A 23,728-nucleotide genomic window follows, 5' to 3' on the forward strand; every position below is an offset into this window, starting at 1 on the left:
CAACTACAGGGACGCTGTTTGTAAATGCAGCACAACACCGGAAGCAGAAAAAAATATGTTACCGTTTCCTTGGCACGTTTGTTTTTATCAATTGTATGTATTATATACAATTATTCAAAACCAATGATCAATTTATTATATTTAAAAGCAAGATGAAATTAATAATATTTTAACAGCAGTGGACACAAAGCCAAGCGATTGTCACCAGCTAAAGGTCATCCAATCAGGCGAGCGGATACTAAGCAGTAAGCACTGCGGTGATCCGGTTGGGACATGACAAGTGCGGCCGGTTGGACCTCAACTCAACACAAGATGGTGTTTTAGGCATGCGGCGCCATTAAAAATCCAAACTATTTCATCATTGAGCCTCACCTACCGGAGGAGTGACATAAAAGCCGAAGGCGGCATGAACTGGAGCAGAATGCTAATGTTTGCTATGTCCGCTGCTGATGTTGTGAATGGGGCTGGATGAGCAGCGTGTCGTCTGGATGCGCCTTCACCGCAGGCCGGACGAGTCTGTCGGCTGAGCCCGGAGCGACATAACACGCCGGTGGGGACCGCGAAGACCAAGCGGCACTGTGAAAAACACACAAAAAAAAGTATTCGGCTACAAACAAGCCCCCTCTCCGAACCTGCCTCACATTTCTGTAGAAGTGAGACACAACCGGCCTTCAAAGTGGAAACAAGAAGAAGAGCAAAGGTAGTGTTAGCAACAAACTCTACTATTAGCATGACATAAAAGCAGCTTTTGGTGTATTTAAAGTCTAGTCTTCATCAAATTGTCTTACCTGACGCTTTCAAGTACTCCTAAGGCAGTGTTGTTCAACCTTTTCTGAGCCAAGATACATTTTTTTCGTTGAAAAAATGTCGAGGCACACCACCAGAAGAAAACATTAAAAAATGAAACTCAGCAGCCGATATTGACAATAAAAAGTTGTTCTCGCAATTGTTGAATATTAATTCAAACCATAACCAACCATGCATCACTATAGCTCTTGTCTCAAAGTAGGTGTACTGTCACGACCTGTCACATCACGCTGTGACTTATTTGGAGTTTTTGGGTATTTTCCTGTGTGTAGTGTTTTAGTTCTTGTCTTGCGCTCCTATTTTATTGTTGATTGTCATGTCATGTACGGATGTACTTTGTGGACGCCGTCTGCTGCTCCACGCGCTGTAAGTCTTTGCTGTTGTCCAGCATTCTGTTTTTGTTTACTTTGCAGCCAGTTCAGTTTTAGCTTTGTTTTGCATTGCCTTCCCTAAGCTTCAATGCCTTTTCTTTCTCCTTTGCCAGTGGTACCGAACCCCACCAGTTTCATATGCGCATTCACCGAACCCTTTAGTGAAAAAAAAATATATATATTTTTTTCAAATTCAAGACAAAGTTATGTTTTTGGTAACACTTAAGTATGGGGAACATATTCTAAGTAAAAAAGACTTAATTCAGAGTTATTTGGACACTAGGGGATATTCTAAGTAACAAAGACTTAATTTAGAGTTATTTGGACACTAGGGAAACATATTTTAAGTAACAAAGACTAAATTTAGAGTTATTTGGACACTAGGGAAACATATTCTAGGTAACAAAGACTAAATTTAGAGTTATTTAGACACTAGGGGAACATATTCTAAGTAATAAAGACTTATATTAGAGTTATTTGGTTAGGGTCAGGGTTATAACAAGGCCATGCCGAATAAGGCATTAATAAGATCTTAATAATGACTAGTTAAGAGCCAATATGTTACTAATTTGCATGTTAATAAGCAACTAATTAATGGTGAATATGTTCCCCATACTAGTGTTACCATGTTTTTTTTACTGGTGCATAAAATGAACCGTTCATGAACATCACCTTGTTCAAACAACAAAACCAACACAGTACATAAACTCACAACAAATTACACACCTGCAAATCAGTCAGCTGTTGCCATATCCGTAATATGCCGATAGGGAGAAGTTTGTATTTACACGATGAGTCGGGTGTGTTTTGACCTCCGCCGAACCCCTGAGGCCGACTCACCAAACCCCTAGGGTTCGATCGAACCCAGGTTAAGAACCACTGGGTTAAGCATTAGATACCTTTTTACCTGCACGCTGCCTCCCGCTGTCGTTTGCACATTGTGATCACGACAAACCATGTTCCCGACGTCTACAAAGCAATTAGCTACCTGCTGCCACCTACTGATATGGAAGAGTATTACACAGTTACTCTGCCGATCTCTAGACAACACAGACTCAACAACGGCACATTTGCGGAATATAATTACTGTTTTGCAAAAAATATTTTTAACCCAATTAGGTGAAATTACATCTCCCACTACACACCAGACAATATCTCACAGTACACTAGTGGGCCACGGCACAGTGGTTTAAAAACACTGTCCTAAGGTATCATTAACTTTGGCTAGGAATTAGATGAAATATGCTAGCTCGTAACTATAATAGCCCTTCTGTCCTGATGATATCTAGTAAACTTTGTTTATGTTTACACCATAGATGAATGCTGTGCGCGGGGGCAAAATCACCTGGCGCCCCCAGCCATGGCAGGACGGGGACAGAGGAGGAGACCCTCTGTCGGACAGCGACTCAGAAGAAGAAGACTTTCCTGATGACAGTACCACTCCATTGGGAGACTACATCACTCATGGTGAGACATGATCGCAAGGTAGTCCCTTCCTAGGCTTGTGTCTCGAATCAAATTCTTCCATACACTTTAATGTAGCGAGTGTCCTGCGTGCACTGCGTTCTTAGTTGGGTGCAATTTTTTACATTGTATATCCATCCATCCATCCATTTTCTACCGCTTGTCCCTTCCGGGGTCGCGGGGGGTGCTGGAGCCTATCTCAGCAGCAGTCGAGGTTAATTGTTACCGGACATGATCGTGGCAAACAGATTTCCGTAAAGTAGGATTGTTAATATGGGGCGGTATAGCTCGGTTGGTAGAGTGGCCGTGCCAGCAACTTCAGGGTTCCAGGTTCAATCCCCGCTTCTGCCGTCCTAGTCACTGCTGTTGTGTCCTTGGGCAAGACACTTTACCCACCTGCTCCCAGTGCCACCCACACTGGTTTAAAAATGTAACTTATATATTGGGTTCCACAATGTAAAGCGCTTTGAGTCACTAGAGAAAAGCGCTATATAAATATAATTCACTTCACTTCACTTGATATTAAATCTAATACAGTGGTACCTCGGTGTATGTACCCCTCATTGAACAAACGTTTCGATTTACTAAATAAAATAATATTTGAAAAATGAACCATGGCTCTGTGCACGAACGTTTCATCCACCCATTGTGTGCCTGCAGCGCAGCCATTTTGTACCCGGCAGCACATGCATTGTAGGCGATCAGACCACTCTCGGGTGTTCACAGCAGTATTGCTGTTATCTACTTGTGCTTTTTAAGTGTTTTTTTAGCTGTTTTATTTTGCTAGCTCAATATGAGTCCAAAGAAAGCAATGGACAAGCAATATGTTTGAAACATTCAGAAAGTATCCATAGTGTTGTCAAAACTGCCTTCCGAGATCATTTCTGCTGCACACAAAGAAGATGAACTCTCTTCTGCCTATAAAGCGCTCTAATAAACATCCAAACACCTCCACCAACATTTTATATACATGATGTAACTGTATATTAGAGATCAACCAATATGTTTTTTTAAGGCCCCAGGAGGTTCCTTGATGCAAGCACGCACAGCGCGCGAGTGAAACTTTTTTTGCACTTGCAAGGTCTTTTCGCTCACAACTTTTTGGCCCTGTATTAGAATTACAAAACAAAAACTGAACACATCTAAATGGTTGAAAGTAGAATTGTAAAACAGCTTCAGTCATCTTTAGTAATAAGCATGAGATGGCCCAAACACATAAGGACAGTGTTGTTGCATGCGAAAGCTAGCCAGCAACTTGCAAACAGGGAACGTTGCACAGATGAAAGAAGTGTAAACAAAACTTGCACAGTACTACAGAGTAGACCTATAAACAGAGGAGGTTCTGATGGAAATAAACTTTCTTGCCTGCAAAACAGGGGCTGCATGTCCACCAAAAGATATGGTGTCTGTGCACAACCTACCGGTATTTGATTCAGAATGTTTACAGACGCAAGATTTTTTGCTTACAACTTGTTGTTACTGTATTAGAAATACACAGCAAATGTTGAAGAAATCGAAATGGTTGAAAAGCAATATTGTTATACTGTTATTACTGTGATGGTAATTTAAGGCGTTTTGACCACAGGTGTCAAATTCAAGCCCACAGGCTATACCAGGGCAGTAGGGATAGGTGATATGGACTATCACAATAACCTGGCATTTATGGGGAAAACGACAAAAGTGAAGATAGAAAAACACACATAGAACGCCACCTTTTGACTGTGTCTATCAGTCTTCAGAGCCCCCAAAACACTACTCTAAAATAACACTAAGGCTATTAAACTACATCAATTAAGTTTTAAGGAGCAAACCTCTACTGCAAAGCTGTAATACTGTGCTATGCTTTTCATACGGTATTGAAGTTATTTTTCTGTCAGCAATATTATAGACATTATGAGTTTTATATTACAACTCAATCAAATAGTTTTATGATGCGATTTCAGTGTGAACTCTCCCGCTCTGCGATCGCATTATGGCGAATAATGATGACGCTTATCATAAGCGTCATCATTATTCACCCAAATAGACGGATACAAAATAAATAGTTGACAAATTAGCAGAAACAGGCCAAACTAATGTTTTAGGAGCTCACGGCAATCAATGTTCTACCACAGATCGCCAACACGCTCTTCAGAGCAGACATTAAGGTGAATGTCCCCGAAACTGCAGGAGACATCTTCTTTCATAATCTTTTCCGCTGTTCAAAAAATGTTGACTTTGATTGCACAGAATCCTTGAAAATTGCAACAAATGCGCCACTACTGAGACGACTAGAATTGAAGCATTTCTACTTCGGAGTTTACTTCCGGAAACACTGCAGAGCGTGTGATGTCATGACGCCATGTCTGTATTTGGGTTAGTTTGCATTCACATTTGAGTCGGGACACATTCTTTTGTAATGTGAACAACTACATAAAAGATCATATTTGACAAAAAAAAAATTCTGTATTGGACATCCTAACCTGCATTGCTGTGAAGCCTTAATGCTGCTGCGGTATGACTCGTGCTAAGGTAAGGTAAGAGTATAGTAATGCGGGCGTTACTGATGGAATGGATTGGATTGGAAAATAAGCACTGACAAAGGGTCTTCAAATTATTTATAATATTAGTGAATAATGACAGGTTATATTATTATTTATTTAAACGCATATTCCTGCATACTTATATTGAAATGTTCTGCATTTTTAAAAAGCAAAAACAAAACAAACAAATTATTTAAGGGGGCTTAAGAATATTTTAGAGGGGCTTCAGCCTAACAACGCCAAATCCGATACCGATTATTAGTAGTCAAGAAAGCCGATAACCGATACGTTTTTTGTTTTTTAGGATTTGTCGGCCCAGTAGCGACACAATATTTAATGCAGCGCTAATGTTGTGGTTAATTTAGCAGCAAAAACATCAGGGGATTTCACAAACACCTTTACTGTGTATGTCTAATGCTGCGGCTCAGAGGAGCATCAACATTTGCATTTCAAAATATAGAAAATCTCCTGGGAAAATTGGTTTAAAAAATATGGGATTTTCCTACATCACAATAACACACCATCAATGTTATACAATTTCATAGCAGTTTATGAATTTAATACATAGTAAAATTTCCTCGTAAGGAACCTTGTAAGTGCTGCAGTTAAAAAAAAAAATAAAAGGCAACTTTTCAGAAGCAGGGCCAACGGGCTTGATCAGTGGTTATAACTATCTACTTGACTAATTAAAAAAAAACAACTAAATACTGGTATCATGTGTTTATATTATATATATATATATATATGCCTTGTCATTCCACATCGCTGTTATTGCTTAGAGGTGACAGAACTTTTGCTGCCGCTGCTCCCAAGCTCTGGAACAACTTACCTTTGAGTGTTAGACAGACCTCCTTTCTCCCTGTTTTTAAATCGCTTTTAAAAACAAAATTTTTATTCCCTGGACTTTAACACTCTGTGATTTCCATCCTGCTATGGTGTCCCATAATGCACCTGCTGTGAACCAGTTTCTGTTTAGTTTTTTTGCCAATTGTATAGCACTTTGGCTACCCCTGTGGTAAATTTTAAATGTGTTTTATAAATACAGATTATTTGATTTGATTTGATTGATGTCAAAAATTAAATGCACCGACTACGATGCTACTGTAAGGTTTTGACCTCGCTCATGTAAAACTCTCACCAATATGGAGACGTGTTATTGATGAGGCAGTGTTATTGAAGATGAAGTCCATCAAAAAGGTTGTTCTGCCAAAAGTTGGTCAACTTGAGATTGTCGCAGTGTTGATAGCGCCAAAATTAGAGTTATAGTGAAGCCACAATATTTTGAAGCGCTGTGTAGCGAGGGACGATTGTAGTGCTGTCCCAAATCCATTGTCGTTGCACACTTAACAGAAAATCACACTTTTACTCGCTTCTTCTTCTTTTTTCTACTTGCCAACGCTACGGGTTGCTCTTCATTATTTCAGGTTAGTCCCTCAACCAAAATAGCAACTATTGAGGGTGGTGTCCAATACTCCCATATTGCCATGTTTTATTCAGGGCACAGCATGTTCCCATACTTCAGTGTGAACGCACTCAAAATACGGAAGTTCATTTAGAAAAGTGTCACAGCCTAGCGCCCCCTCGGGATCTTACCCGCTCTGTTTTTTCTTCATCTCTCCCTGATCACTCCTCAGGTTTGAAGCAGCTCCTGGATGCTCAGCAGCTGTGCGACGTGACTCTACTTGTTGAGGGAAAGAAGTTCATGTGTCACAGGTAAGCTTGCTGTACTACCTGCCAAACCGTAATCACATACTAAAAAGACCATTTGAAGACATCCATCCATTTTCTATACGTCTTGTCTCCATTATTTAGGTGATGACACATTTGGCTCAGCCCCCAAATGCCTTTTAATTCAGGGCAGAGGTCTCCCGCAGTTTTTCCACCTAATTAAATTAACATTGATCCAGCACACTGTATTGTAGTTTAGAAATAGCAATAGCATGGCCTCCCTACTCCAATGGTTTAAAATAAAAACATGAATCATTTCGCTCTAGCTGCCGGATAGGACAAACTTTCATGCATCCCACAATGGGGAATTTATGTGGTTGCAGTGTAGATTCAAAAGTCCACATAAAAAATGGGCCCCCATCTCACCCCCTTATAAGTATGCAACCTCTATCCGATTTTTTTCATGTCGGTGTGAACAGTGCAATTCTGAACATTCCATATCCGACTCATGTGTGATGCATCCTCAGTGTGAATGCTCCCACACTCAGGTCGCATTCATCCAGAACATCATCAAAAAGCAACAATTTTCATAATTATTCGCCACAATAGATGATTACAAAATAAATAGTAGACAACGGAGCAGAAAACTGGTGACAATAATATGTTTTAGGAACTCACGTGAAAGTTCCACAACTACTATCTGCGACTGCTCGCCCACAGACGCACTATTCCAGCAGACATCGAAGTAAAATATCCCGTAAAACTGCGAGAGCCAAAATACTTGCCCTCTTTTTTCTTAATCTTCTACGTGCAATAATTCAGTTCAGAAAATGTTGACTTTAATTGCAAAAAAAAATCCTTAAAATTGCCACAAATTCGCCAGCACTGAGATCTGTTTATGGATGTTTTCATTCACCCAGGTCAGGGGTCGGCAACCCGCGGCTCCGGAGCCGCATGCGGCTCCTTGACCACTCTGATGCGGCTCAGCTACATACATGCCGACCCCCCCGATTTTCCCAGGAGACTTATGGATCTCAGTGTCTCTCATAGATTACTCCCAGGGAAAAAATAATCCTATTTACGCTCTAATTACTAAATAAAGGGCTTGCCCTAATTGCACTGCAGTAATTGTCCTCTATAGCATTTACATATAGCGTGCCAGTCCAACAGCATGTTGTTATTCCTTGCACACTCAGGGGACAGCAAAGCATACTTACTCATCAGCCACACAGCTTACACTGACGGTAGCCATATCAAACAACTTTAACATTGTTACGTTACAAATATGCGCCACACTGTGAACCCACACCAAAAAAGAATGAAAAATACATTTCTGGAGAACATCCCACCGTAACACAACATAAACACAACACAACCATTACCCAGAATCCCATGCAGCCCTAACTCTTCCGGTCTACATTATACACCCCCGCTACCACCAAATCCCCCCACACATCAATCCCCCCCCCCCTTCCGTGCGTTGGTTGAGCGGAAGAGTTAGGGCTGCATGGGATTCTGGGTATTGGTACCGTCAGTGTAAGATGTGTGGCTGCTGAGGTAGTAGCCTTGCTGTCAATTACGTGAGCAAACTGAAGCTGTATTCTACATGTGGTCGAACAGGTGCACTGTTAGGGCAGACCGCAGAGGGTGCCAATTGCAGTGTCATCACGCTCTGATATTCGGGAGTCTCCCGGGATAAATGAGAGGGTTGGCAAGTATAACATCAAATTTCCACATTAAAGTGCGTGCTGGTGCGTGTGTCGGAGACCCCTGGTTAACATAGCACAAAGCATTTAAGCTTTGTATGCGGTGTTTTTCATTTTAAATTTTAGAAATTTTTTTGTGGCTCCCATTACTTTCTTTAATTTGTGAAACTTGCCAAAATGGCTCTTTGAGTGGTAAAGGTTGCCGACCCCTGACCCAGGTCATTGTATTCTCAGGGCATTCAATTGATTGCAACTGGACTGTTTGGGTTTTTAAAAGCAAACCGTTCCAATCGATTGAATGCTCTGACGGTACTGAGACCGACTCGAGTCAAAGCCATGTTTACTTGCGTAAACACAGCAGTGCGTGTGGCGTCATGTCTGCATACAGGTCAGGTTGCATTCACATTAGAAATCGCATTTCTTTTTTGAATGTGAACGGCCACATAAAAAGATTGGAATTTGACAAAAAAAAAATCTGAATTGGACGTAGCCTTTTATGTCACAATTGAGCTGCAGCCAATTCCAGCTAATTTGGGGTACATCCTAGACTGGTTGTCAGCCAATCACACATTCACACCGATTGGCAATTAAAAGTGTCCAATTAACCTGTATATTTTTGGACTGTGGAAAGAAACCACAGTTCCTGAAGAAAACAAGCGCACATTGATGGTAAAGGCCAGGCAATCTACCGCAAGAGTCAAACCCAGAAGGAGACATGCTAAGTAGGTATGCACAATAGTCATCAAAACGATAATTATTGCAATTATGACGTCACACCGATACATTTGCTAACATAGAAAAATATTCCTAGGAACCAATTAAAAAGAAAATGCTCCAATGAGGTGGGATTACCCGTACTATGCTATAGGTGGGTTAGGGTGAACTTGAAAAGTGACACATGGAAATAATGGCATTAGCATCACTTCTGATTTATGGACGTGCGATATTAGCATTGTATTGATAACATTTGATTCAGACAAATTAGGGATCTAACGATATGAAATATGTGACCCAAAATGATCACAGTTATCATTATCACAGTTGTTGTACTTGAAGAATACACACTGAAATCTAATAACCAAGTTTCTCTTTTTTTTGTTTATGTTAACGTGTATTAACGTATTTATTTTAGCTTCTAAGCTTGCTAGCGATTAGCAGTATCACGGTGAGATTTTCAAAGTTAGGTAATCAATCACAGTTTTACGATATTAAAAACATTGCAACGGTATTACTACCCATGAGGAATTTATCATTCCACTGGTAAATGTTACATCCCGAGGACAAATCTACACCGTCCCCTGTAGATTCCACAGGTACAGTTTGTCGACTCAAATCCAACTTTTATTTGAGTTTTTCTTACTTCCATGTGTACACAAACTACAGTTAGCTCTAAATACAAATTTAAAAAAGAAATATACATTGTATCGGTCTTCAAAAGCAAGAAGTTATTGGTATCAGTTGGAAAAAAAATATTGTGCATTCTTAATACTAATCACATGCACCACCATGTTTTTTTTTTTTGTAATGTAATGGTGGTTCTTTGGTCCAATTTTTGTATAGATTTTGTTTTACAAACCATCTTCAGGCCGCTTTCTGACAGTCTCTACATAATGCGCCGTTTTGTGGGCAGTCTTATTTACGTGCCAAACCCCTCCTCCAGGCCAAGCCCCCTTCGACTGTGTGTTTCCTGTCAGCCATGTTGTAGTTTTTAGCGCTTCCATATGGAGTCTACTGACAGATATAAGTTAGAGCTATACGCTAATTTTTATTAGAAATGGCAAAGCAAAGGATGCATAGGCATGTTAGAGCTTGTCTGCCCCATAACAAGATGATAGAAGGAACGTATTGACTACAACTTTTGACGACAACTGGATAAAAATGGCGGGCTCGCGCAATGGTCTTTTGGTAAACTACTACCATATATGGAGATATCTGCTGACGTAACTAAGACAATATACGTCATTGAAGTCTTAAATTCCAAATGGTTCGTTTGAAGCAAGTTTGGAAGAAGGCAAGATTTGTTTTAAAGACATCCCCGCCACGCCTCTATGATTTGATTTCACATTTTGGGGACTTACGGGGATCCCAAATACACAAACACATGTACCAACATGTAAGAAAAGTTGGTTTTGCATACTAGGGCCCCTTGTAACAGAGGGGTCATTAGCACATCAGGCCCTTCACATCGTTTTATGTGGCCCCAATTAAGCCTGGAAATAATGTGCATCAATAAAGCCCTTAATTTTTCTTACTAAATGTTTTCGTTCTTTCAATTTTGACAGAAAAACGGCATGTAATGCATACAACTATCTGACCATGCAAAAAGCAGTATATTAACAGAACTGTTCAAAGTGCACACTCACGTTTACACACTAGGGCCAATTTAGTGTTGTCAATCAACCTATCTGTCTATCTGTGTTGGCCCTGCGATGAGGTGGCGACTTGTCCAGGGTGTACCCCGCCTTCCGCCAGAATGCAGCTGAGATAGGCTCCAGCACCCCCCGCGACCCCGAAAGGGCCAAGCGGTACAAAATGGAAGGATGGATGTTCAAAGTGCAGCCCACAGCTCCAATTTTAATGTAAAAAAAAAAGCAAGGCCGGCAATCCTCACACAACACTCGGCGCCTCCTAAACATTATCCATTCGCCAAACCCCTCGACCCCGGAGGTGGTAGTATCCCTCGATGCGGAGAAAGCCTTTGACAGGGTTGAATGGGAATATCTATTTGAAGTGATGGGTCGGTTTGGTTTTAATGAGGATTTCATTCTCTGGGTTAAACTTTTGTACTCGTCCCCAGTAGCTTCGGTACGTACAAATAATACACTATCCGCCCCAATTTTTCTTAAAAGAGGCACTAGACAAGGTTGCCCGTTGTCTCCATTACTGTTTGCTATTGCGATAGAACCCCTTGCTCTTTGGCTGCGCGCGGAGGCAGGCTTTAAAGGTATTACCCGGTCGGACACATTGCACAAAGTCTCGCTTTATGCGGATGACCTGCTCTTGTACATCTCGGACCGTGCTAGCTCACTCCCGGTAATATTTGACATTCTGGAGCGGTTTGGCACACACTCGGGTTACAAACTTAACTACCAAAAAAGTGAGCTGTTTCCGATTAATTCCTTAGCTAAACAGTTACCACGATCTTTAGCGGCATTCAAATGGGCACATGACGTGATTCATTACTTGGGAATCCTTATTACTCCGGCTATGTCTGATATGCTCCGGGCAAATTTTTTACCTCTAATTGAAAAGATGGAGAAGAACTTTGCCCACTGGTCTGTTTTACCATTATCTCTTGCTGGCCGGATCAATCTGATCAAGATTATCACTCTGCCTAAATTCCTCTACCTTTTTCAATATATCCCCATATTTATTACTAAATCATTTTTTGATAAATTAGACAAATCAATATCCAAATTTTTATGGGAGGCCGGAACGGCCCGAATCCGCAAGTCAGTCCTACAATCTCCCATATCTGAAGGAGGGCTTGCACTCCCCAATTTTAGACAATACTATTGGGCGGCTAGTGTACAGAAACTCCTATACTGGATGGATGGAGGCTCTCAGACCCTCCCGGCCTGGGTATCCCTTGAAACGGCGATCCCACACACCTCATTACATTCTTGCTAATGCTCATCACTCCCTTTCCCATTTAAACTTGAAGGCGCAAACACCATTGTATCGATCTCCATTAAAATATGGAACCAGCTACGGAAACACTTGGGTTTTCAGGGCCCATCTATATTGACCCCGCTACTTAAAAAACAATTATTTAAACCTCCCCGTACTGACCCCGCATTCATGACTTGGCACGATCATGGTATCACCACTGTGAAAGACCTCTATGCAGACGGAGTGTTCTCATCCTTCACTGAACTCTCTTCCAAATACGATTTGCCGAACTCCCACCTTTTTCGTTTTTTTCAGGCGAGGGACTTCGTAAAGAAGCAGTTCCCACACTTTCCGAATCGTCCTCCGGAAACTCTTATAGATACATTGTTATCTTTGAGCCCTAATCATAAAAAATGTATCTCTGTGTTATATACCTCTTTAAGTTCAGTTGCTCCAAACTCTCTATCAGTGATAAGAGCCTCGTGGGAGAGCGATCTTAATACCAACATATCCGATCAACACTGGGACTCTGCCCTGAAACTGGTTCACTCCTCCTCAATATGTGCCCGTCATAGTCTCATCCAATGCAAAGTAATCCATAAAATTCATTATACTAACTCAAAACTATCCAAAATCTACCCCACTGTTAGCAATACCTGCAATAGATGCAAACAATCTCCGGCCGATCATGTCCATACGTTCTGGTCCTGCTCTAAACTATGTTCCTTTTGGGAGGACATTTTTGACACAATCGGAAAAGCATACGGTCAAAACTTTCCCCCCAACCCATTATCAGCCATTTTTGGCGTATGCCCCGATAACATGTGCCCGGTATCGCTAAAACGCGCTGTTGCTTTTACGACCTTGCTGGCCAGGCGATTGATCTTGTTTAATTGGAAACTGGCTCGCCCCCCCATCACACGGCCGTTGGATCAGAGAGGTTCTCTACAATCTAAAACTGGAAAAACTTAGGTTTTCGCTAAAAGGCTCGGCTCAAGCGTTTGAAAGCTCATGGAGTCCTTTCTTGCTGTATGTCAACTCTCTTGATTTATCCCCAGACGCAGATGAGGAATAATCTCCCTTTTATTTATTATTATTATTTAATTTTAATTTTATTTAATTTTATTTTAATTTTATTCTTTCCCTTTCTCCTTTCAGCCTGCTTGTCTGTCTCTGGCCTCGTATGTGTGTGTGTGTGTGTGAGAATGTCTGTCTTTGCCGTCTTACTTGTTATATGATTGTGCCATATGTCCCTTGTTGGTGTGACCTGAGTGGGGTGGGAGGGTGGGTGGGGGATTTGGGTTTTAAGGGAAAGGGTGTGAAGAATTTTCTGACTTTAAAATTGTACTGTTTCGACTTGCACTTTTTTCTGTATTAGAAAATGCCAATAAAAAAAGTTGGATTAAAAAAAAAAAGCAATAATTAATGATGTGATGCGAAAAAAAGAAAACAAATTGATACTAATAACTAAAGGGTGTCCAAATTTCTTCCACTGACACTGAAAAGTTAAAGTATGCGAGGGCCATTTTGATTTTTTTGATTTTAAAAAAAAAAAACATTTTATTGTATATACAGTATTTAAAGACCAAACTTAGTGTCACTTTTGTGTTAAAAGCGAAGATTTATTATTATTAGTTATTTGTATCAAAATGTCAGCTTTTTTACCTTACATTACATCTTTTTGGTCTTTTTTTTAATTTCTACTGTTGGCTTTATTTTTTAACCACTTTAATAATAGCACACTGTCTCACCTATGACAAAAAGCTGACACTAAGTTTTGTCTTTAAATATATGTAATTTTATTTGCAACATGAAAATATATCAAAATAGCCCCCACATAGTACTTTTGACTTTTCTGTGTGCAGCCCTTATTGATAAAAGTATCGACACCCCTGTGTTATTAACATATATTCAAAACGTTTTTTGTTAGAATAAAATGCTTGTCCCCCTGACTTATGATTTCAAAAGCCAGTCAGTTATTCATCAATTTGTACATGGAGAAAAAAATTAAATCCATAGGGAATTGTGTAACAACATAATGAGGGGATTAGACACTATAATTATAGAGTGTAATCACTGTAAAGTATCCCGCTCTGAGAGTAGCCACAACTGCAATGTGGCCTTTATTGAAGACAAGTTTGACATAGCTGATTTTCACACAGCCGGCATGAGATCAAGTCCCACGCAATCCGGTCATGATCGCCCTGTGATTGATTGGCTGGCGACCAATCCAAGGTGTATTCTGCCTTTCTGAGATTGCGTTCCATACTGGGATAGTAACTCCAACTCGACGTCTTCACAAGATGACACTTTCCTCTCCCTCGCCTGTTTAGGGTGCTCCTAGCAGCGGTGAGCCCATACTTTCGAGCCATGTTCACCAGTCCTCTCGTGGAGTCTCGCCTCACCGAGATCCGACTGGAAGAAGTGACGCCGTCTATCATGGAGACCGTCATCCAGTTTGTGTACACCGGAGAGGCGGGGCTTTCTCTGGACACTGCTGAGGATCTATTTGTGGCCGCCAATCGCCTTCAGGTCATGCCCCTGCAGGACCTGTGCTCCAGGTGATGTTCAATGTGGGTCCACTTGTTTTTATTTGCATTTTAATGTTGCCTTGTTTTTCAGATTTCTGTTTGAGCACCTCTCAGTGGACAACTGTCTGGGTATGTACTCTCTAGCCCGGTCTCACCACGACCAGCTGCTTCTCCGTGCCTCCCTCAGGCTCGTGGCCCAGCACTTCCCTCGTGTGTCCCGCCATAAGGACTTCCTCCTGCTCGATCACGGCACCTTAGGCAGCCTCCTGAGCTCCGACCGCTTGGGCGTGGACTCTGAGGCGCAGGTGTACGACGCCGCGCGCCGATGGGCTGAGCACAAGCCCTTGGATCGCTACGCCCACATGCCGACGCTGCTTCACCACCTGCGTCCGGGGCTGCTGTCCAAGGACGAGAGTCGGCGACTCAGCAAGGAGTTGGGCCCCGCGGCGGCCGGCGAGGGTCTCGGGGGCCCTCTACGTCCAAGGGAGGGGATGTTTGAGAAGAAAATAGTGTGCATGGACCTGACGCCAAGAGACGATGAGAATTTAGTTGCACGAGACTACACTGTGGACTGCTTTGATCCGCGGACAGGGAAGTGGGAGAAGCTCGCGGCTTTGGACTCACTGGTAAGTCCTGGCTGCGCGGCTGTAGGCAACAGACTGTTTGTCGCTGGAGGCATTCTGGGGACCGGCTCCGTGTCGGCTGCTGTCCACGAGTACGATGCTGTGTTGAACCGCTGGATAGAGCGTCCTTCAATGGGCCAACCTCGCTGTATGTTGGGCCTACTGGGCTGTGGAGAGTTGCTCTTTGCTTTAGGCGGAAGCAATCGCTCCGCACTTCTGGACTCCAGTGAGATGCTGGAGCTGGCGACTCTTAAATGGGCACCCGGTCCTCGGTTACCAGTCCCTCTGCGGGCTTTTGCCTGCGCAGCCCTGAGGAGACGACTCTACCTTTTAGGCGGAACCACGCTCGAACAAAACCGCGCCGTGGTCCACTCGGGTGTTCTTATATATCACACCCTGACAGACTGCTGGACTCGTGTGGCTCTGGACTCGGGCGCTACATGCCTTTCCGGAGGTGTGGCGGTGCGAGGAGGAATCTGTGCCATCGGGGGCTACATGAGGGACACCAGCAAGTTCCTGGATGGAAACTACACCAATCTGGATGCTTTAGACGCTACCGGACGTGTGCTGTTTTTCCGGGAGGGAAGGGCGTTCGGCGTGGAGCGGGAGGTGACCCACGGAGGGGTGGCGGTCTCTGCAGAACAGCGGGGCGGAGCAGGCGCGGGCAGCGACAGAGCCCCGAGCCCCGTGGTTTTCCCAGGGCTGCCGCGGCGGATTGCGGCCGGCGGTGTGGCCCGGTGGAGACGGAGGATTTACGTTCTGGGCGGGGAAAACGGCTCCCGGTTCTACGACAGCGTGTACTGTTGGAAACCCGGCTGGCGCAGCTGGGTGCAGAGACGCGAGAAGCTCCCCGGAGACACGGGCGGGGTCAGTCGCTTTGGCTGCACCACGCTAAAGTTCCCGAAGAAACACATCTTGTACAGACTGAGACGAGCCAAAGAAAGCCGCGTTGTGGACAAGTAACAAGTTGAGCAGCCGAGATGCGCTCGGGGTGTCAACGCTACATGCGAGATGGATTCAAATGGGTCCAGATAAAGGGTCTCGATTAGGTTTTTACCAGAACTGAATGTCCTCATCATGAAGCCATTGGATAGAAGCTTTTCTAGAGGTGACAAAAAGCTTCAACCTGCTGGATAATTCTGTTCCAAGAAAATGTACTTGAATTCGCCTTTTAGAAACTTGAATAGCCCGTTGCAAAGTAGTACTGTGTACTAGTACATGTAGTACAAGTATGAATTCAAATTTTAGCTTTTTTTCCCCCTCTTATTTATACTGTTCATCTTACAACAAGGGCTTCAAAGTATTAATGGAGTTAATTCCAAACTGTCCCCACTGTTGATAGTCCCAACACTTCAGTGTGGCTGGAGTGAATGATGTGAAGTATTTCCTTTTTAATGTCATTTGTTAATGATTTGTTTTTTCTGAGAGGCTAAACCTACTTAAATAAAAAAAATAAAAATTAACGGCATCCCGGTGTGACGATGTTATCCCCCCCTAAATAAGCAGTTAGCCCCAAAATACATTGTTGTTTGGTTCAAAACCCAGTGGTTCTCAAACTTTTTTCACTAAGTGCCCCCTCAGAAAATACTTGGCTTTCCAAGTACCACCATAATGACCAACATTAAAATACAGTAGCGTAGTAGGCCTAAGTATTCATTAAAAACAAGGCAAAAGTTTTATTCAACAAGTGTATGCAATATTTTTGGCCACTGTAACATTACGCACAATGCACAAACATCAACAGTGATAATCATGCAGTACATATTTACAGACTAATTTGGCGTACCACAGTTTGAGAATCACTGAATAGACTAATCACATTAGCTCGGCATTACATAAACAGAACCTTCCTAGTCAAACTACTGTAACGGTTATTATTTCAGATGTGTGTTTACATAGCACCTATAGGCATAATGTGCATGTTTTTTGGCTGATTCTGACTTGAGACATGTGAATGTATACAAGATGCAAGATATTCAAACATAGCAATTGCATCTTTTTTATTTTTTGGAAGGCTTTTGTCGTTTTTGCTACATGGGCCATAAATCCAGTCTAGACAACACAACGCCAACTGATAGGTCTGATTATGGAAAAAAGAAATATTTGATTTTGATTCTTGAGCTGAAAATTACACATCCGAGTGGCAAAAGACTATTAAAATAAAGGGATCATTTTGACAAAATTCATCCCATTTCAGAGCAGGAATTAATTATGCTGAGTGGAATGCATTACTAGGACCTTAATGAGTTTGCATGTTTTCGCATGGCTTATTTTGGTTAGGGGTGTGCCGATGGATCACCAGTGTCGGCCGATTTTTGTCAAAAAGTATGTGATCGCCATTGCCGATGAATGCCTTTTAATGCTGATCACCAACACTTTCTGTGGCTGAAACTATTTTTGTTTAGCAGCCAATTATGTATCTCCATACACAGTGGGGAAGCTAATAGTAATCACCTCCATTAAGTCAAATAAACCGCAATTCTTTGTATGTTTAGCCTCATTCTTCAGTGATAATGATACATAACATATTACACACAGAAGAAGGGAATACAGAACTAGACAATATTGTGTTGATATTGTTAAACTTATAGCACTCACTATAAAAAAAAAAAAAAACAATTGCAAAATGTAATACATGTGATTGGTATCAATATTGGCATTGGCCAATCTCACTCATGGGTAATGGGCAGCTTAAACCCCTGATCAGAACATCCCCAATTATGATTTTCCTTTGAGTGCCGAAATAATTCAGGCATTTTAAATGAGTTGGAGACAAATTCGTCCCAAAACGCAGATCCGTGGCAGTCGCTGTTTTACATGAAGAAGCGCATGTAAAATGTCATTTCATGAATGAATGTTTTGTTTTCTTAGCCGATTCCTGCTCCATCACTGATTCTAATATAATGACATGGAATCACATTCTCTCCCTTTGGTTAGGTCTGCCCTGGGGCTGAGAGGGGTTTTGCACGACCCCCCAACCCCAAACCTCAACATCCGCCCCGCCCCTCCAGCCCAGAAACACAGTTTGAAAAAAGAAACAACATGATTTTACTCAACAGAACAAAAACAATGCCAAATATCACCCATTTTACAAATAATTGTGTCCATGAATACATCTCCTTTGTGACGGGCGCCAGTCAATTTCAAATTAAGTGCTGGCGATATAGGTGACTGCCTGTGTTTTAGCTCAATAGTAGTACGCTGCTCTTTCACACTGGTGATGTGGGTTCCAGCCCCGCTCGGAGCAGTAGGAAAAAACAACGCAGCCGAGAGACAGAGAGAGAACACAATCGCTAAACGAGGCTGGGCTGTTAATGATTGACATCGATGAACACCAATCATTGCATTGCGCCGTCAAAATCAGGGGCCCCTGATTGGGTGGGCCCCTGGGCTTCAAGCCCGTGTCACACACCGTTAGTGCTCATCTCAAAGGGGTTTGATACTGTGATCTAATCCCGGTCGATGTAGTGCTAAGAATGTAGGATCTATAGTTAAAAATAGGGATGTCCGATAATATCGGACGGCCGATAAATGCTTTAAAATGTAATATCGGAAATTATCGGTATCGGTTTCTAAATGATCGGTATCGGTTTTAAAAAGTACAATTTATGACTTTTTATAACGCAGCTGTGTACACGGACGTAGGGAGAAGTACAGAGCGCCAATAAACCTTAAAGGCACTTCCTTTGCGTGCCGGCCCAGTCACATTATATCTATGGCTTTTCACACACACAAGTGAATGCATCATACTTGGTCAACAGCCATACAGGTCACACTGAGGGTGGGCCGTATAAACAACTAAACACTGTTACAAATATGCGCCACACTGTGAACCCACACCAAACAAGAATGACAAACATTTCGGGAGAACATCTGCACCGTAACACAACATAAACACAACAGAACAAATGCCCAGAACCCCTTGCAGGACTAACTCTTCTGGGACGCTACAGTATACATCCCCCCGCTACCCCCCACTCCCCCCCCCACCTCAACCCCGCCCCCCCAACCCCACCCACCTCAACCTCCTCATGCTCTCTCAGGGAGAGCATGTCCCAAATTCCAAGTTGCTGTTCTGAGGCATGTTAAAAAAAAAAAAATGCACTTTGTGACTTCAATAATAAATATGGCAGTGCCATGTTGGCATTTTTTTCCATAACTTGAGTTGATTTATTTTGGAAAACCTTGTTACATTGTTTAATGCATCCAGCGGGGCATCACAACAAAATTAGGCATAATAATGTGGTAATTCCACGACTGTATATATCGGTATCGGTTGATATCGGAGTCGGTAATTAAGAGTTGGACAATATCGGGATATCGGCAAAAAAGCCATTATTGGACATCTCCAGTAAAAAATATTTATTTTTCGCAAAAAAATAATTATTTTTGAAAATGTTTTCCCCGTTAATTTGTTTTAGTACAAAATATGCATCAAATTAAATCTAAGTTTGATTTTATTTTATTTGTCCCGCAGCAGTTCGGCACAATTGGGGTAGAGCGGGACAGGAAGTACAACCCAAACAAAATAAATCCGGTTGATTTTCAGAATAAAATGCTATTAATTACCCATGGTATTAATAAGCACAAAAATGAGTGGGGGGAAAAGTCTATTCCAAGCAAGTCCGCTCCTCTTCTCCTTGTTCCACATACTAATTGTCTGGAGTGACTAACTGCAGTGATTCCCAAACACAAAAGTACCGCCTCAGAAAACTTCAATGACCAGCATCAAAATACAGTAGCACAGTAGGCTTAAGTATTCATTAAAAAAAAATTATTTTGGCATGATTGTAACGACTTCCATTGAAGGCTGATAAACCTTTGATAACATCTCGAGTCACGTCATTACAATATTTAGTTAAGTGATTTTTTTTGGAACACCTTGACTTTCACCCTCTCACCCACCTTTATCGAAGTGCTGGCGCCTGCAACCGTCTTTGACCACACGGTGGCTCAGTTTGCAGCCATACTCAATTTATTTTTTATTTTTTTTTTTTTTTTTTTTAAAGCACAGACATGTGGTGTAACGGGTGATGATGCCATAAAGATGTGACGGAGCAATATTTCTATCACAACTTTTCCCAAATGTCAAAATGTCACTTTCTTGTGTGCTTTCCAGACAGAGAATCCCCAAATTTGAACCTGATAAAATGTCATGAATATGTTGGATGTCAAGGGATGACTTAAGTGAAAGAGAAAGCAACAGCAATATTTAGTGAAGTGAATGTTTATTTTACACTCACGTGCTACAATAGCAAGAAGTGAACGTATGAAGTTCATTACTACACATTAGTTTGTGTATCGACTCGTTAGGTATAGCTGAAGGTTTTTTTAATAGGCACAACTGTAGATTCATGCTCATTTCTATGAACGTTGTAGGCCAACTAGTTTGATTTGCAGTGGGATCGATGTGGTTCAACTTACAGAAAATTGATGTCATGCCATTTTAAAGTGTGTAAATGCATTTTTGTGTGTGTGTGTATACTGGTTGCCGTGTGCGTGAAATGTGCAAGTTTTTCTATGCCGGGTAATAAATCTGCCTACCACAAGCTCTTTACGCGGCATACACACACCAAGAATGTGCTTTTTGCCATCAATAAAGTTTGTGAATTGCTCAAGGATCAAATGAAATATTTATACTTTCTTGCTGGGGGATTTTCTTTGACTGGACTTTACTAAGCATGTACAGTAACGATATCGTCACTTAGACTTAGGCAAACTTTTATTGAGCCACAAGGGAAATTGTTCCACACAGTAGCTCAGTTAAAAAGGATGGAAAGGATAATGCAGGTATAAAGTAGACTAAAAATGTACCATAGTAGCAATGTAAAATATAATATATATGTAATCTTTACATAATATATATATATTATATCAGTGTTTTTCAACCACTGTGTGTGCCGCGAGATACTACTTTCACCTATTTGGGTTAAAAATATTTTTTGCAAACAAGTGATTATAATCCGGAAATAATGTGCCGTTGTTGAGTGTCTACTGTCTGGAGATCGGCAGACTTACCACGTCATACTCTTCCATATCAGTAGGTGGCAGCAGGTAGCTAATTACTTTGTAGATGTCGGAAACAGCGGGAGGCAGGGTGCAGGTAAAAAGGTATTTAATGCTTAAACCAAAAATAAACAAAAGGTGAGTACCCCTATGAAAAGGCATTGAAGCTTAGGGTAGGCTATGCAGAACGAAACTAAAACTGAGCTGGCTACAAAGTAAACAAAAACAGAATGCTGGATGACAGCAAAGACTTACTGTGGAGCAAAGACAGCGTCCACAAAGTACATTCAAACATGACATGACAATCAACAATGTCCCCACAAAGAAGGATAAAAACAACTGAAATATTCTTGATTGTGAAAACAAAGCAGGTGTGGGGAATAGCGGTCAAGGAAGACATGAAACTGCTACAGGAAAATACCAAATAATGAGAATAAGCCACCAAAATAGGAGCACAAGACAAAAACTAAAACAGTAAACACAGGAAAACCAAAAAACTCAATAAGTCGCGGCATGACGTGACAGGTCGTGACAGTACACCTACTTTGAGACAAGAGCTATAGTGATGCACGGTTGGTTATGGTTTAAATTCATATCCAACAATTGCGAGAACAACTTTTTATTGTCAATATCGACTGCTGAGTTTCATTTTTTAATATTTTCTGCGGGTGGTGTGCCGCCGCATTTTTTCAATGAAAAAAAAAGTGCATTGGCTCAAAAAAGGTTAAAAAACACTGCATTATATAATATATACTGATACATATTTCTATAATATATGCAATGTATGTATAAATCCCAATTACCATTTACAAGATTACAGTATATGTAACAGCTGCAGCAAAAAAAAGGGCAGCATAAAAATAAAGAGTAGATCCAGCAGAAAATATAGATTATAAACAAAGAAAGGTTGATAACTTAGAAGTGGTCAGGTAATAGACAGATATCATTTATTGCCGTATGGCGAGTGATTATACAGCTGGATGGAGTGCGGAATGAAGGAGTTCTTGAATCGCTCAGTGTGGGTGCGAAGCTGAAGGAGCCTGTTGGAGTATGAGCTCCGCTGTCCCTCAATTGTCAGGTGGAGTGGGTGTGCAGGATTGTCCATGATGGCGAGCAGTTTGTCCAGTGACCTCCTGTCCCTCACTGACACAAACGCCTCCAACTGCGTGCCAATAGTTTGGCCAACTTTCCGGATGAGTGTGTCGATCCGATTTACGTCTATTTTGCTGGTGCTGCTCCCCCAACAAACCACTGCAAAGTACAGGGCACTGGCCACAACATACCGTATTTTTCGGAGTATAAGTCGCTCCGGAGTATAAGTCGCACCGACTGAAAATGCATAATAAAAAAGGAAAAAAACATATATAAGTCGCACTGGAGTATAAGTCGCATTTTTGGGAGAAATGTATTTGATGAAACCCAACACCAAGAATAGACATTTGAAAGGCAATTTAAAATAAATAAAGAATAGTGAACAACAGGCTGAATAAGTGTACGTTATATGACGCATAAATAACCAACTGAGAACGTGCCTGACAGGGCCCTATGGGTGCTTGAGCCCCTGCCCTTTTTTGCCTCGTCTTAAAAAGTGCCCTCTGCCTGTGTGAGTGTGTTTTTTGTTTTTTTTCTTTAAACAACATTAATAAATTCCTGTCAGGGATGTAAAAAAAACCCCAAAAAAACTCCACGTTTTCTTGTAATACGGGGTTGTTTGAGCCTGCCGCTTCGGCCAGAGAGAGAGAGAGAGGGCGAGTGAGTGAGTAAGTGAGAGGAGAGAGAGTCAACTGCGCCCCTGAGCCGGAGACGTGACAGTGGAGCAACTTGAACCTGTGAGTTATGTTATGGTCTAGTCGCCGTCCACTTGTTCAGCATCTAATATGGATAATATTGCAGAAAAACGCTGTATTATTCTATTATTCAATGTGTCAGCTTCTGTTTTTGCCGGACGTCGGAGCGCGGCGCATCAATTGAGCACGCCACATCAAGTCCGCACAGAGCAGAGCGGATCGCGCGGGACAGGAAGTAGTGAACAAAATACAATAATACTACTATTACTTCTACTATCAGGAGACACTGAACTCAACCCTGGACCTGCAACAACACGGTTAATGTTGTCCCGACTGGCGAAGACTAGCAATGCTACTGCTAGCGTCGCCATCGAAGCTAACTCGGCTACCGGCTCATCTCAGCTCAAGCTCACCTGTGCTCCAGCGATCGGCGGCTCGGCGGAGGACTTCGCCCCGTTCATCGACACGGTCGGAGAAGGCATCGACTCAGCGGCGGTGAACGACGCAGCGGCGGCGGTGGACGGCGAACCAGTCATCGATGATGGCGGGGAACTGCACGAGATGGCGGGGGTCCACGCGGCCTCTCCCCGGTCCACGACGGTCGAGGACGCGGCATACACTGGATTTAGAG

At 42.1% G+C, this 23,728-nt stretch overlaps 1 protein-coding gene across 1 annotated transcript; it reads left to right on the forward strand.

The window, feature by feature from the left end:
* Positions 1 to 34: 34 nt before the first annotated feature.
* On the forward strand, positions 35 to 20,919 carry si:dkey-260j18.2 (uncharacterized protein LOC325231 homolog). Its single transcript, XM_062067987.1, has 5 exons — positions 35 to 700; positions 2,495 to 2,645; positions 6,799 to 6,877; positions 14,484 to 14,711; positions 14,773 to 20,919. The coding sequence occupies exons 2-5, from the start codon at positions 2,495 to 2,497 to the stop codon at positions 16,265 to 16,267; spliced, it is 1,953 nt and encodes a 650-aa protein (XP_061923971.1). The 5' UTR covers positions 35 to 700; the 3' UTR covers positions 16,268 to 20,919.
* The last annotated feature ends 2,809 nt before the right edge of the window (positions 20,920 to 23,728 follow it).

This window comes from Entelurus aequoreus, linkage group LG13 (genome assembly GCF_033978785.1).
Source record: "Entelurus aequoreus isolate RoL-2023_Sb linkage group LG13, RoL_Eaeq_v1.1, whole genome shotgun sequence".
Classification (NCBI taxonomy): domain Eukaryota; kingdom Metazoa; phylum Chordata; class Actinopteri; order Syngnathiformes; family Syngnathidae; genus Entelurus; species Entelurus aequoreus.